The sequence below is a fragment of the Bos grunniens genome, chromosome 8 (genome assembly GCF_055505025.1).
Source record: "Bos grunniens cultivar Pamir isolate PY7600 chromosome 8, Bosgru_T2T1.0, whole genome shotgun sequence".
In the NCBI taxonomy this organism is placed as follows: Eukaryota; Metazoa; Chordata; class Mammalia; order Artiodactyla; family Bovidae; genus Bos; species Bos grunniens.
Window position 1 is genome coordinate 111,589,574 of NC_141172.1, and position 15,548 is coordinate 111,605,121.

General features: G+C 50.9%; 1 protein-coding gene across 21 annotated transcripts in view; it reads left to right on the plus strand.

Moving 5' to 3' along the window:
* Positions 1-15,548, plus strand: part of MYT1L (myelin transcription factor 1 like) — a 393,751-nt gene that overhangs the window by 284,323 nt on the left and 93,880 nt on the right. For all 21 annotated transcript variants that reach the window (XR_015168803.1, XR_015168802.1, XM_086414068.1 and 18 more), the window contains one exon: positions 1,848-2,197. Coding sequence is in view for 19 of the 21 variants with exons in the window: in XM_086414068.1 (XP_086270194.1) it covers positions 1,848-2,197 (350 nt within the window). In the remaining 2 variants the exon portion in view is untranslated. The remainder of the gene's footprint in view (positions 1-1,847; positions 2,198-15,548) is intronic.

A 15,548-nucleotide genomic window follows, 5' to 3' on the forward strand; every position in this document is an offset into this window, starting at 1 on the left:
ATTATCCTGGGGTTGACTGTTGTGTTTTTAAGAGATGAGAACAGTCAAAAGGCAGAAGGCCCATCACACTGGGCTCACGGGGAGGCTCTGCTGCCTTCTCCCATCGCGTCCCTCCTGCCCACCATGTCCTCCCCACCGAGCCTGCATCACCTTCCCACATGCAGCCGTGATCACGCCGCTGATTACATGAGAGAACTCAGTAGCTCCTGTTTGCTGCACTCAACCCCGAGTCCCTGAGCAGCCCGCAGGCTGCTCCGACGCCACTCAGCTCTCAGATCCCCGTGCTCACCCCCGGGCACCTGTGTGTGGCCCTCCAGGCCCGTCTCCCGTGTGTGGCCCTCCAGGCCCGTCTCCTGTGTGTAACCCTCCAGGCCCGTCGCGGGGCCTCTTCCTGGAGACGCACAGCTCCCCTGACTTGTCGCCCCTCCTTGTGATGTGACCCCCCTCTGTGTTTTAGTCACATGTCTGTCACTCTGTGTCTAGTCACTCGACAACCTCTTGATAAGTGCCCCTGCCCTCAGGTGCCCCTGCCCCTGGGTGCTGGGTGCACCGTGGCAAACAGTGATCAGAGCTTCTGAAGCAGAATTCCCGCCAGGGCCGAGTCCTGTCGGACCAAAAGTGACCTGAAAGGTGGATCTTCCCCCTTGACCTCTGAGTCTGCTGCCAGCACAGGCCAGCACAGAGGGGGCTGCCAAGAAAATGATGCACTGGGTGGGTTATGACTGAATGAATTCCTGGGCCCAAAAGTAAGCTGATCATGGTCTGTGGGACTCCCCTGCCACAGTGTTCAGCTATTAGTGGGGGTCACACTCCTCATTCTAGACACATGGAATAATCACCCACAGCAGTTTCCCTGTAAGTCTTCTCCTCATTCCTTGTAGTATACACACACACACACACACACACACACACACACACATACAGGGTTTCCAGGAAGAAAAGGACTATATTTAGCACTTTGGAGAATTTTTTTTTCCAAGGAAATGTCATGAATGCCTATCCTAAGGGTCTCACCCAAGTTTGGGCAATTTCAGCATGATCAGTGCTGGATGCTAGATAAGCCGAGTGCTGTCTGCAGTGCCGGGGCAGGGCTGACAACTTCTGTAGACTTTGAAACTTGTTCTCATCGATAAATGTTATGGTCTGTGTTCTCAAAGTGGTCATTCTGTCTACACATACAGTGTTATCTTGAGAATATTCAAATCCAAATATATCCAGAGCTTTTCCACAACATATATCTTTTCATATTTCACAATAATGTATATGTATTAATGCAACGTGCAGAACTAATTCTTATTTCTAAATGCATGGGCTTCCGTCGTGGCTCAGCTGGTAAAGAATCTGCCTGCAACGCGGGATACCTGGGTTCGATCCTTGGTTGGGAAGATCCTCTGGAGGAGGGATAGTCTACCCACTCCAGTATTCTGGCCTGGAGAACACCATGGGCTGCAGTCGATGGGGTTGAAAAGAATCTGACATGCCTGAGCAGCTTTCACTTTCAGAATGTGTGTTACACTCGGGTGCACTCGGGTATATTTGGAGAGACAGTTAGTGAACTTGTGTTGTCAGTTACGGGGTGATGCGCACGTGCTTCGTAATGTTGGGGATGCTGCGAGGGTCCCCGGGCGATCACAGGGATGGTGCTGACGTCTGAGAGAGGAGACCCTCGCCCGCTGGGTTTCTGTGTGTCGCTGCTCCGTGCACAGGTGCTGCACGCGTGTGACAGCCTGTGTGCACGCACCCTCTCTGCACTTGTGCTGAACCTCAGCCTCTCCAACCACGACTCCCGAAGCCCCAACCCTCAGCAACAGTAACTCAGGTCTTCTCTCTCTCTGTCTTTTTAACAGTGTGTACGGTTGTCCCTTGGCTAAAAAAAGAAAAACGCAAGACAAACAGCCCCAAGAGCCTGCTCCCAAGCGGAAACCGTTCACGGTGAAGGCAGACAGCTCGTCGGTGGACGAGTGTTACGATAGCGACGGCTCGGAGGACGCAGATGAGAAGGAGGAGGATGAGGACGAGGAGGACGAGTCGGACGAGGACGAGGAGCAGAGGGAGGATGAGGAGGAGGACGAGGACGGGGACCGCGAGGACGAGGAGGAGATGGACGAGGAGGACGAGGACGAGGAGGACCGCGAGGAGGAGGAGGAGGACGAGGACGAGGAGGACGAGGAGGAGGACGAGGACGACGAGGACAACGGTAACCCTCTGTGGGCCCTGGGCTCAGGTGGCTGGGCAGCGCTGCAGGCACAGCGGGCTGCCTGACTCTCACTTTCCGTGTAGAGAAGTCTGTCAAGCACCCCTTAGACCTTAGGTGCCGTTTCAGTCAAGTCGTTACTCAGAGTGGTCATCCCTGAATTTGCTGAAACGTCTGTGGTGTGCTCGTTTGTTCAGCTTGGCCGCTTTCATCCAGAAAGCTCAGTCTGCGTTTCCCCAGGTGCTCCCCCCCGAGAGGTCCTGTGCTGAGCCACGCCGGGGGTGGTGGGGTGGACGTGGCCCAGCCGCAGGCCCCCACGGGACCTGGAAGCTCGGTGTGACCCCTGCGCACGAGCTGGTGAAGCAGGCTTTGTCCTGCATCTGCCGAGGCTTTGTGTTAGTGACCATCGGGCAGGGGTCGGGGAGGAACACAACTCTGTGAAGTGATGTATTAACCCGTCGTCTGCTTCCGTGTGGGAGAACTGTGTTTCTAATCTGGTGAGACGGACAGGTCAGAAGCCCTCTGTGCCGGGTGGTGGCATCTTTGGAGCCATAAATTTCAGATGGCTTTGCTTTTACATCCAGCTTTCTGTTAGTGTCAGACTCAGAAAGACCAGAGTTCAAACGCCAGTCCTTTCTCAGAAGTTGTCTCTTTTCTAGAGAGAAGCAGGAGGTTTCTGAAGAGTCTAGTTCTAGTCTTTACTGCCCTGGAGTTTGCCTCAGAGAAAAGGCAAACCGCTTTAAAAAGTGAAAGAAATCTTTTTGTTCCCCCTTATGCTTCTTCCTTGGGGTCAAATCTCTTCGAGAATCTGAATTTGGAGAAGCGCTAATTTTCCAACACGAAGGACAGTGGTGTCCGTCAGTGGAGTGAGATTTTCAGGTCCTGTCGATGTGGGCAGGTTATGGCTAACCCTCGGTGTGGACACAAATCAACATTCCTCCTTCACAGGTCATACGGGTTAGTTCCAGGAAACCTGACTTTTGTGAAAGAATCCTCGATTGCTGTCATGAGTTAGGTCCTTATGAAAGGAACTTATGAAAACCATTAGACACATTTACATGGATAATGCAGGCATACCTACAGGTACCTGTACACACACACACACACACACACACACAAACCTCATGGATTGAAGCAGGGTCTCCCCAGCTTATTCTCCTTGTCTCGTGGTGCAGAGGCAGCCTGGGCATCAGCATGAGGGCACCCCCACCTGCAGACACCGCGCTCTGCTGAGCAGACTGTGCTGTCATTGGTGAGAAGATGGAACTTCCATGCTGAGAATTAAAAACAGCAGCTCTGGGTAATAAAACTGTGGAATGGGGAAGTTGGAGATCTGACCAATTTGGAAAATCATTTCTGGACGCTGTATTCAATGTGTACTGTTCTGGGTGAAACCATCCATTGTTGAGGCTGATTCATGATTTGCAGCTTAACCATGGCTTCATATGAAGATGGTATAAAATACTGCTCTTCCCTACTGTCTCTCTGTGTTTCGAAAGCAGTAGACATGAACATCTGAAGTTGCAAAAGTTTGGGTGCTTGATGGATGAGGGTGGGAGAGATGTGCACACACGGGAGCCTCATTTATCCAAGTGTCTTAATCAGAGTGTAGATTCTGCCCTCCGTCTGCCAGAATTAGACTGACAATTTTAGCTTACTTAGGGCTACAGTTTAAATAATCTACTTTTAAAAATGCAAAGTAACATATTTTGCAGAAGTGAACAGAGCCTTATTGAAACAATAGGCTTCAGCTTGTGACTGTATTGGGTTTGTTTGCTCGGACTTGGACACTTAGAATTGCTTTAAAAAGTGAGAAAGCAAAGCTAGAGAGAGTTTTCTAGGAAAAGTCAAGTGGGCGTAAACAAGGTTCATGAAGCAATTGCATGGTTATAGCATCTGAGCACGCGCCGTCACCTGGCACCCAGCACCCAGTCAGTGTTCTGCAAACATCGAGTCCATGGCAGAGGCATGTAAGGAAGTTGGTTCCAGAAAGAAAAGGCCCAGCAGAAGGATAAATGATTGCCTGCCAGCTCCTGGTGTCAGAATTCATGCTCAGCTCTGGATTCCCCAGCTGAGCCCCAGTTAGAATCATTGATTACGTGAACTTGAAAGGAATCAACTAGAGCTACTAATGAGAGGTTCAGCCAGGCTGCCCATCCTGTGGATCACTGGGCTACCTCTTCTGTTAAACGACAAGTATGTCAGTGTGACCAAATAGTTTGACAGTAAAGTGTAGTCAGTTACTCCCTCTTGGACAGGCTCTCATCAAATCCTACGTCCCAAAGAGTCAATACCTCAAAGATGGCCCATTTGATGGACCCAGCACCAAGGTTCTGATTTACACTAAGCTCTGGGCTGGGGGTGTCACAGGCTCGCCTGATTTCTAAGTCAAACAAATGCATCCCTCCTAAGAAGAGCCCACTTCCGAGGCCTGGTTCCTGGAGAACGTTCCACAGAGCTTCTCTATCCTGGAGAGAAGTCTCCACTGCAGGAGCCTGTGAACAGGCGTTCCAAGACCCCATCTACCCCCATGAACACCTGCCAAGTGGACTGAACAGCAGGAATTCCCTAACCCCAGGGCCAGGAATTTTCAGGAAGGTTAGACCCCAGGAGACATAGCCGGGCTGATGAACCGTGTCTTTCACGTGATCAGACTCCTAGCTGTGGCCACTTAGGACAGGCAGGCTTTGAAAGGTGTGTGCCCGCCTGCTCCTGTTTTTCAGTCCTCCCCACGTGCATTTTGTTTTACTTGATAGCTGAGTTTGCTGCCAGGATCACCACCAGCCAGTGTGAGTTCTGCCCCCACGGCCACGTCTGTAATGTGGGAAGCTCGGTGTGATTGCAGGGCACCCCCACAGAGCGTGCGTTCCTCCCCTCCGTGTAGTGGCAGAGACTGGGCATTTCTTTTTTTTTTTTTTTCGTTTGTCCCCAACACCAGGGACTGATTCTCTGTCTTTGCCCACTGTCCACATTCAGGAAGGTGACTGGGCATTTCTGAAAACCTGGGCAAAGTGCCTCTGGTGTCTGGTGACCGGAGCGCTGGGTCAGCGTCTCGAAGGTGCTGTTGCCTGTCCTGGTGGGCACTCTTGGTGACTGTTGCATCGCCGGCCGTCAGCGGATCTTCTCTGAGGGGGGCCTAGTCTGTTCCTGAGCCAACAGCGCAGACAGTGGCCAGTGCTTAAGAGAGGAGGTGGCAAGGCAGGCAGCGTGTGGGGCCAGGAGGACTGGGGGGCACCATGGGGCTGCTCAGGAGGCCCGTCCACACCAGCGAGGGCCCCCGCCAGAGGGGCCAGGGCTGCTTGGGAGCTGCAGGGATGAAGCCAAGCTGCCCTCGGCCTCACCGGGGATGTAAAACCTCAGGCTATTTCTACCAAAAGGATGCTGTTTTCTTTCCCCACCTCTATTATAAATTGAAATGTGGCGTTTACTGAGAGGTTTTGTTATAGAGAAAACAAATGTATACAAACCACCAAATTATTACATAGGCACCACTGATTACAGAAGAACTGTTATAACTTGCAAATGAGGTGTTTGTTTTAGTTCTGAGACTCCTCCGGCAGTGCAGTCACACAGGAACCAAAATATCACTAATAATGTGCGTTTCCAGCGAGTGCAGTGACGTGCGTGCTGTGCTTGAGCTTCGCCGTGGCTGTGTAAGAAGACGGGCGGGGTGGAAACTGCTTCCCTGTCGGTGCACTGATGAGACAGACACTGAGGCTCAGAAACATGGGATTGTTTTCTGTAGGAGGCAGGTGTGTGCTTGGACTCTGTTGGTGGTTTCTCTTTCTTCAGAAGTCATGTTCTTTACATCACTTTTTGCCTGTTTCAACAACAGGAAAGGCTATCTGAGTAATTCATTTCAGATTATGTTAGATTCATAACTAATTAACCAAAATTCTATTTTGTCCAGTTGACCTACCATAGGCTGGACTTTTGCATGAAGAATTTTATTTTCAAAATGCATATGGTGGTTTAAGTCTGTAATTATCAGATTAAAGTTCCCTTGTTATCCTAAAGTTAAGAAAATGATTATCCAGGGGTTGTAGATTATAATAGCAGATTTTGTGCAAGGTGTAGTTAGTACCTTTTCAAAGTCTCATAATTTGAGAAATACAGATTCAGTGGTCGTTTAATGCCTGGTAAGTCACGGTCTATTTTCATAGTATAGCCCACTAAAAAGAACACATCTTTAAATAATAGATACACACATATATGTGTGTAGAAAATAAGCATGTGCGTCTGTGTCTCCTCGGGGGTATATATTGTATTTGCCTACTGACAAGAAAGGAAATTCCATGAGGAAGAATATGGGAATGTACTGTCCAGACTAGAGAAGACCCTCACGTCCTCTGCCATCTTTAACACTTAGTTTCTTAATATGCTTTGTTTCTGAAATACATTTATAAATATGTAAATCCTTTCTTTGCTTACCCTTTACTTGAATCTGGGGCTGTCTTGACAGTTCAACTTTGAGAACAGTTGATTTGCCCAATTGGGTCAAATGAAGTGAAATTGCAAACACCTTCCTTTTCTAGAGATTTCCTGGCTTCATGTTCTGTGTATGAATCAGCCAAAGACGTGTATGCATGCCCAGAAGTTCACGTCTGAGAGGAATTGAGTGGCTGGAAGGGAGTGTGGGTCATCACGCCGAGGGTGTACGCATACGCGGGCTGCTCTGGGCAGGGGGACGAGCTGGGTGCCGGGGTGGTGGTCCGTGCGGAGCAGAGCCCGGTGAGCTGTCGTCAGGCGGCACCCCTCACCCCTTCTCCCACCAGGGGCCCCTTCTCGGGGGGCGGTCAGCGCCCGTCCTGTTCTGACTCTGGGCTCTGTGTGCACTGCCCGCCCCCGCAAGCCATCCCCAACATCCTCCAGCTGCTCAGCAGACACGCATCTGTCTTTGAAGGGAATTCAAGACAAAGCCCACCCTCACAGAAACGACGTTTTAAATTGCCCGGTTTCCAGGGTATTTTTTTTCTTTCATGCAGGGTAATGTACTGGGAGTCACATAATTAAAACGTCGTGACAACTTGTAGTCAGTGGGCTTGAGTTTGGGGCTTCCCAGGTGGCGACGGTAAAGAATCCGCCTGCGATGCGGGAGATGCAGGAGACCTGGGTTCGATCCCTGGTCAGGAAGATCCCTTGGAGGAGGAAACGGCAACCCACTCCAGTCTCCTCGCCTGGCGCAGCCCATGGACAGAGGAGCCTGGCCAGCTACAGTCCGTGGGTCACAGAGAATCAGCCCCGACCTAGCAACTGAGCACACACGCACACACAGGCTTGAGCTTCCCGAAGACGAGGACAGATGAAGAGGCGAGGGTCTCCCGCTGTGGCCCCTGAACCTCCCTCTTGGCGTGGAGTTCGCACTGATTAGCCAAGTACCCTCTCACATCCTTCCCAGGAAACGGCCCTGATGAGGGAAGTGAGTTGGAACACAGACAGATTGTGAACATCAGAATTAGCCCACCAGCTTTCTCCCGCAGTCAGCAGAAAAAAGCGTTCTGAGATCAGCGTGGAAACCAAGATGTGTTTAGAAGGCAAGGTCTCAACTATTCACAGTTGGGAGAAAGAATATGATAACTTTTTATCTTAAAAATTAATCTCTCCCTTCATCCATGAACATGTCATTTTAGGAAGTTTAGTATTCAAATATGGCAAAGCGTATGGCTCTACCACTTAGAAATGAGTGAGGGCAGAATTAGACATTTCTAGATATCTGTAATAAAAGTTAACTTTCTCCTTTCAAGCTAATTTTACAGAATTAGAACATATAATTATATCTTATATTTCATGAATTTTCAGATGCTTCAATACAAACCAGAAAATTTGCTAACAAAGTGAAGTCATGTACGTTTGAGTTGCCAGCAACATGCATAAAGTATGGGAAAAATCTTTTTACATAATAATGAGAAATGGTCGATGTAAGAGAGTAGATCTAACATGTCTTTACTTGATCTGTTTTTAAAGTCTACTTGGAGGGATGACCAGGTTCCGTCTTTGTCTTCAGTTCAGTTCAGTTCAGTCACTCAGTTGTGTCCGACTCTTTGTGACCCCATGAACCGCAGCACGCCAGGCCTCCCTGTCCATCACCAACTCCCGGAGTTTACCCAAACTTGTGTCCACTGAGTTGGTGATGCCATCCAGCCATCTCATCCTCTGTCGTCCCCTCCTCCTCCTGCCCTCTTTGTCCTAATTTAATTTTTATTCCACCTGCTAGCCTGGCGGGATGTGGAGCAAGGTGGGAAGGCACGTCCTGACACTCTAGGCACGTGTCTCTCTCTCCCTGGAGTTCAGTCTGGCGTCCAAAGGTCAGGATGATAATACCAGCCCTTTGCTCACCTCACTGCCTGCTTGCGAAGCCTAACGCAGGTGCCGTACAGACTGAAGCTGGAGACAGGTGAGCGGTCCAGAGTGGCTGTGTAGCAACTGATTCAGGTAGTTTTTGCAAGAAACTGGGCTCCCAGGCACAAACTCGAGCCCTTCTATGATCCTGAGGCCAAGGTCCGCAGTGACGCCGAGCAAACATGCTGTGTCCATCAAGGCTGAGTCACCTTAAAGACTCAGAGCTCAGTGACAGCTCAGCTCAAAACGTGGGGTGAGTTTTCTGTGCACACAGAAGCGCACGGGGCTCTGTGGGAACCAAAACCTAAACAGGCACCATTCTTTGCCCTCAGAACATAGTATAGTGTGGAAGAGGAGCGTGTGCTTGAAAATTTGTACATAATAGTTCTTCACAAAGGGCAGAATTAGAAGCCATAAGCCAAGAAGGAGGATTTAAAGATGGGAGTTGAAAGCAAGAACTCAAGTTTTCAGATAATGAAGACTGGTGAGTTTCATCTTAGGTTTCTATAGAAAGTGGTAGTGTTCCTGAGAGGTCTTTTCTGTCTGATACGGATGGAATACGCTTGAAGAGAAGGGGGTTCCCGCACCCCCAAGTTCCTCCCAATCATACTCCTAGGAACAGCCACATCAAACCTGTCTGTCAAACAGCAGGACCAAAATCTTCAGACTTCTCTGCACCCCGGAGTTTACAGCATCAGCAGCAGTCTTGTTCTACTGGATCAGGGTGTTAAAGGTCAACCAACTAGTTTGGAAAGTCCCCAAGCGGTGTGTGTACATATGCGCGTGTGCATGTGTGTGATACACGTACAGACACGCAGAGCGAGAGAGGCAGTTGGTTAGTGTACTCTCGTCTGTCTCAGTCTGAAAACTACTGATTTCAAAGCAGCTCTTGTCTGGGTGGGGTATGACTATTCTCTTCTGTAGTCCCCAAACATAGGTAAACCACAAACCTAAAATGTCAAGTAGAAACGTTCTCAAAGCAGTGAATAAATAAAACTTTATTCACCCACATTTCTAATGAAGATCCCTAACGAATAAAAGCTTTAAGAAGCATAATGTGCATGACCTACACTGAAAAGTATTATGCGACTTGGATCCCTCGTGAAAACCGTTATTTTTCACTTCCGTTTATCTCATTTAGCTTGAAAGGCATTTTAAAATCGTGCTCCAGCCTAGGAAATGGACAGTATAGAATCAATAAGCCAATGGAGCTCTTCTGAGCAGCTGTAGAGACGAGATATTAGCCTGCTCTTTGGACGCCATCAGTCAGCTGTCCACGCATGAGGTCTGATTGGAGTGGAAAGAGGGGATGCGAAGCCGTGGGCAGGTGACAGGGAGGACCACACTGCAGACGCGGGGCAGCCTCCCCTCCCTCGCTGCAGCTATGGGCAGCGGGCTTCCCCTGGAGACAGGCCTTCTGCCCTCGGGGCGCCCTTCCATCTGCCCCAAGGAGTTGAGTCCACACTGTGGTCAGGACCAGAGTGTCACCTCCAAACCAGGCCAGCTAACCAGTGCCTGCCGCCAGACCCCAGACCTCCTGGAGCTGTTCCCAGACTGCACAGGGATCTGGTGGTGGGCAGTCCTGTCAGTCCATGTCGGATTTACAGTTCAGTTCAGTTCAGTCGCTCAGTCGTGTCCGACTCTTTGCGACCCCATGAATTGCAGCACGCCAGGCCTCCCTGTCCATCATCAACTCCCAGAGTTCACTCAGACTCACGTCCGTTGAGTCAGTGATGCCATCCAGTCATCTCATCCTCTGTCATCCCCTTCTCCTCCTGCCCCCAATCCCTCCCAGCATCAGAGTCTTTTCCAACAAGTGTAAGTTAAATGCGCACATAGGTTATCAAAGCCAGAATTAGCACTCAGCTCCCGCTGCGCTTCCGTGCGCTGGCACTGCACTAGCCAGCCTGGCAGCCCCTGGCCACGTGTGCTCATTTACATATAAACACCCTGAATTTGAATTTAAGTTAAGGAAACTGGCAGCATGCTCTGTACCACTGGCTCCCCACCGCCACCGCCTGCTCCTGGGGTGCACGCCCCTCATTCTCCAGTCTCGGCCCCGAGGCCAGCTCCCAGCCGGCCAGGCCTGACTCCGCCTGACGTGACCTCTGCCCGGGTCTCCTGTCCCTCACGGCCCAGGTCACCACCCGACCGCACACTTTATGTCGACTTCGTTTGCTTCTCTTCCGGCGCTGACGCCGCGATGTCCCTGCTGCCCACCCCTCTCCCCGGGGTCACCCGTCTGCCCCAAACGCGGGTCAGTAAGCAGTGGTGGAGGGAAGACACGGCCGTGTCCGTGTTCCCCAGGCCCATCAGATCTGGGACACTTGGGACCTCAGCTGGGAACAGGACACAGACGTGCCCTGCAGTGTCCTCTCTGACCTTTTTGAAGCTGGAGGAAGCCATCTGGAAAAACAATACTTGACCCAAGGAACCGACAGACGGAGGCGCCGCCACACCCGCACCCCAGCCTCATCCAGAGCCGCCCCTTTCCACCCCCGTTTGTGCCCCGAGGTCACTCTGGCCCCCCACGATGGAGACAATGGGGACAGGCCGTGCGGGTCTGTCTCATGGGGTCCGTCTCGGGCCAAGGAAGGCTTCTGGCAAGGTCAGGAGCCGACATGGTGAACGTGCAGAAGCCCAGGGCTCGGGGGGAGCCCGGCATGTTCACCAGGGACCCGGTGCCCGGGGTGCGCCGTGCCGAGCCCGAGACAGCGGGGTGTGGAGAAGCGTGTGTCCACTGCAGGGACGGAGCCTCCGCAGCAGACACACAGCAGGAACGAGTCTGGTCCCGCGAACCGCTCCTTCTGGGAGAAGCAGGTCGAGCCGTTGGTGAGCAGACAGGTGCGCAGAGGAGACCGCAGCGAAACAGCCATGGAAGCGGGAACGCAGAGCTCCGAAGGGAGGGCTGCAAGTGCGTTTCGGGTGATTGCGCATAAATCACCTCCGCCGGGAGGAGCTCCGGTGAGGACAGAGAAGCTGCTGTCTGACGTGAGAGCAGGGACAGACAGCTCAGGACCAGGGGCAGCGGTGAAGGCGAAGGACGCTCCTCAGGGGAACTGTCTGTCCTTCCCGATCTGCAGGGGCTCATCCCGGCGGGGGCCCGTCTGGCTCTCCTACCTCTGAGCATCGCCTGCATCCTGGCAACTTCGCAGCAGCGGGCAGGAGACGAGGGGACGATGCCCCGTGAGAGCAAGGCCCTCAGGTGTGGGGGCTGCCCCCCAGTAGAGCACCTGCAGAAGGAGGACCCCCCTGTCCAGGCCCCAGCGGGGACCACTGTGCCCCTGAGGAGCCTGTGAGTTGGTCTCTGGGCATCAGGGGTCCTCTGGTGCACACACTGCAGGGAGACTCTGACCGGCTGGCATGCAGTATTCTACTTCCTTAACCAGAAAACAGTCCCGGGGAATTCTAAATATTTTTTCACAGTCAATAGGGAAGTCTTGTGCCAGATAGCAACCATCCATCTTAAACAACCTTTGAGAGATGCTGAGTATTTTATTAACGTAACCCAGGCATCAGCCTTCCCTGGTGGTCCAGTGGGTAAGACTTCCCAGGTCCACCGCAGGCCGTGTGGGTTCCATCTCTGGTCGGGGAGCTAAAATTCCACCCACATGCCTCACGGCCAAAAAACCAAAACATAAAACAATACGATAATGTAGTCAATAAAGACTTTTGAAATAGTTCACATCAATAATAATAACAATGTTTAAAAAAAAAAAAAGGCAACTCTCCAGTCCACGCTTGTGGTCACTGCAGTCTGTAGCTGCAGGGCTGTGCCTGGCGCCCTGGGGCAGGTCTGACCTGTACTAGTAAATGAATAGCCAGCACTGGATGCTCTGGGGCTGCACAGGGCTGGTGCTGGTGCAGAAATGCCTGTTGTTTGGAGGAAGAAGAAGAAAGGGGTTGTATGTCTGCATATAAGAAGAAAATAAGAAGCAGCGGGTTCTGGGGGAGAGGCCAAGGGGGCCCTGGGCCAGCTCTCAGAGGCTGATTCGTTGCTCTGCCCATCGAGAACCCACCCCGAGCTCTCGGAATTTGAACTCAGGAACCCAGGACACCCAGGAGGGGCACTTCCACTCTGCAAAGGGGACCTCAGTGTCCACCCTGCCCCGTGCAGTCCTGCGCTCCCCTGGGTGCTCAGTACAGTCGGGGAGCTGGGGGGGGGCCCTCAGTGAGGTCAGTGGGCCTCTGGTCCACGAGGCCTGCTCTTCCCAGCCTCCGCCCTTCTCACCACCAGAGGAAGGGTGATGCCCAGGAGTGACCTTTCCTACATGAAGGGCTGCAGGAAACTGTGGGCTTTTGTGATTTGCAACCCATGGAGGGTGGCCTCTTAGACCACGTCTTCTATGACCCGGCAGACCTGGAGAATTTCTGCTGTGAAGAAGTGTCTCTTCTTCCCGTTCTTCTACGTTTTTGTTTTAATCTGTTGTCTACTTGAGAGGTTTTAACGTCTGGAAAGAACAACAGCAACCTACCTTTTGATTCTAGATGCTGAAAGAATCAAAAGGTGGGTCTCAGACTAACCTTTGGAGACAAAATGCTCATTGAAGTCTGCACTTGGTTTTAAAAGATTATAATCCACAGAGTTCTAACCACATCAAATTCTGGTTATGGGGATGGAGAAGAAAAATTTTCCTACATGGCTCCATTTTTTAGAGAATTTTTTGTTGCTGTTTTCTAATTGTAGCTTTGAGCATAAATTGTTTTTAACAATCTGATTCAAAAGATAAAGTTCAGACCTACAACATTTCACAAAGCTCACATTGGAATCCAAAAGACGCATAGAATCCGAACAAAGATCCCGGTGTACTCGATGAGGAAATGCTGTGGAGGCCCAGTGGGCTGAGCTCCTGAACCGCCTACGCTTCCTGGGCGCAGGGCCGTCCCCTCGAGTGGCTGGATCAGCCCTCCTCCAGTTTCCAGCGGCGTGGACACACTGGGAGCCCCTCCCAAAGGCAAGCCCAAGGCTGCCCGCTGCACGTGTCCTCCCCGTGAGTTACTGCAGCCGCTCTGCTAGAGAAGAGCCTCCACCCGGGCAGAAAGACCACAGAGATGCGGGGCCTTCTCCTTAACCTCTCAGTGGCCGTGCTCTTTTGTTTAGAATGTGGACCTGAACTATAAAATAATTTTCTGGTAAAACATCTTTTCTCATCGCAAACACACTCTCCCTGTTTCCTGGATCATTCATCACATGAAGAACTACCCCCACTGACTCTTGAATCTCTTTGGATTGAAAATTCAGTTTGTGGGCCATGAAGACCACGTTGTTAATGCCTAGCTGGCCCAGAGACTTCTGGACCATCTCTCACTGCCCACTTCCCCACGTGGTCCTGTTCATCGTGAGCCTCAGCGAAAACACAACTAGAAGGGTAAACTGCCTGAAAGCACGAAATCAGAGACGGAATTCCAAAAGCTCACTGTGAGTGACCTTGAATTCTGGAGGCTGAAGCTTCGAACCTGCTTGTTGGCAGGTTCCTGATGGACCCCCTCCATCCGTCCACATCATTAAGGCTTGACTTTGTCTCACATGTGTTTTTAAAGAGTTAAATACTGATACCTTGAGAAAGTCCGTTACCCACAAGGATCTTTCGCGCCTGGAGCCGTCTCTCCTGCCATCCCCATGCTCACGGCAGGGGTCAAGCAGCCTCGAGGACACAGAGGGTGGCCTCTCGGTTTTGAAAGCCTCACCCTGGCCGTGAGTGATGTACTGTTAGCTGAATGCTTCCTCGGTATTTCTGATGTGTTCACTGGTTTTGTTTTCCTTTTGCTGCTCTTTGGAAAACACGTATGCTCATTCTCAGGCTATCAACTCCTAGAAATTATCCAAAGCAGCGACAACATTTATTTCATACAATTAATGATACTCTCTGACTAATATATGACAATTTTGATTTGCTGATGTTTAGAGAGATGTTAAATTTCAAAAATGTGTTGGTTCCACGTGTGGGCCAGCAAGGATGTTACTTTCTGTTACTGACGTGTTGATGTCCAACCCCGTTCACCAACAAAAACCTTTTCTAAGGAGACAGCACAGAATCCATAAAGAAAACTCTTGGGCCCCCTGACTCAGCTCTGAATCACCCAGTATGTTCTAGCAATCAATACACCTCATTTCCTCACTAATACACTTTAAAAATTCTTCTTACTCTGGCTTGTTTAATCATAGAAACAAGGAGTATATTTGAAAATGGCAGGCAGTTAACCAAATCCAACCTAAAGTGGGTGGGGGAATCCATTTGCAAATCCATTTAGTATTATCTATACTTTGCAATATATGTGGTAGTGACTGTGTAGCATGAGGGGAACGATGCATACTCTACAAATATCCCTCTAGAGTTAGAATATGTTTCAGATGAAATACAGGGGTTCAGGTCAGTTCACTCCCTCAGTTGTGTCCAACTCTTTGCAACCCCATGGACTGCAGCACACCAGGCTTCCCTGTCCATCACCAACTCCTGGAGCTTGCTCAAACTCAGGTCCATCGAGTGGTGATGCCATCGAATACAGGGGTGAGTGTAATTTTTAACACGGTCCTTTTTAAAATGAGTATTCCCGAATTCTTGTGAGTGTCGACATGACATTTATCCACACGTTATATCCGCCGGCTCAGATGGTCATGCACACGGTGTATCTGCCAGCTGGCCACAGGCTTGCCGAGGCACAGGATGACCCCAGCAGTGCTGGATGGTGTGCTATTGGTGCTAACTCACTGCACTCCTGCTTTTAATGGGCGTCTGGCCACTGTGTACTTCTCCCCACCCACCATCTCCAGCCCACTGAGATACAGTGAATCAGAGTACCTTCTAAGTTTTGCTGGGGCTTGTTGCTTCACAGTGTATCTTGATAAACTGGCTCTAAGGTAGAAAATTCAAAGCCACTCTCAACCCTAGCATGTGCTCTTGGTACTGACTGCCCAGGGTCGGTGTCGGCACAGAACCCACCAATGTCGGGATGTCAGCACCCCGGCAGGACCCACCAATGTCGAGATGTCGGCAACCTGCAGGGCCCCCAATGT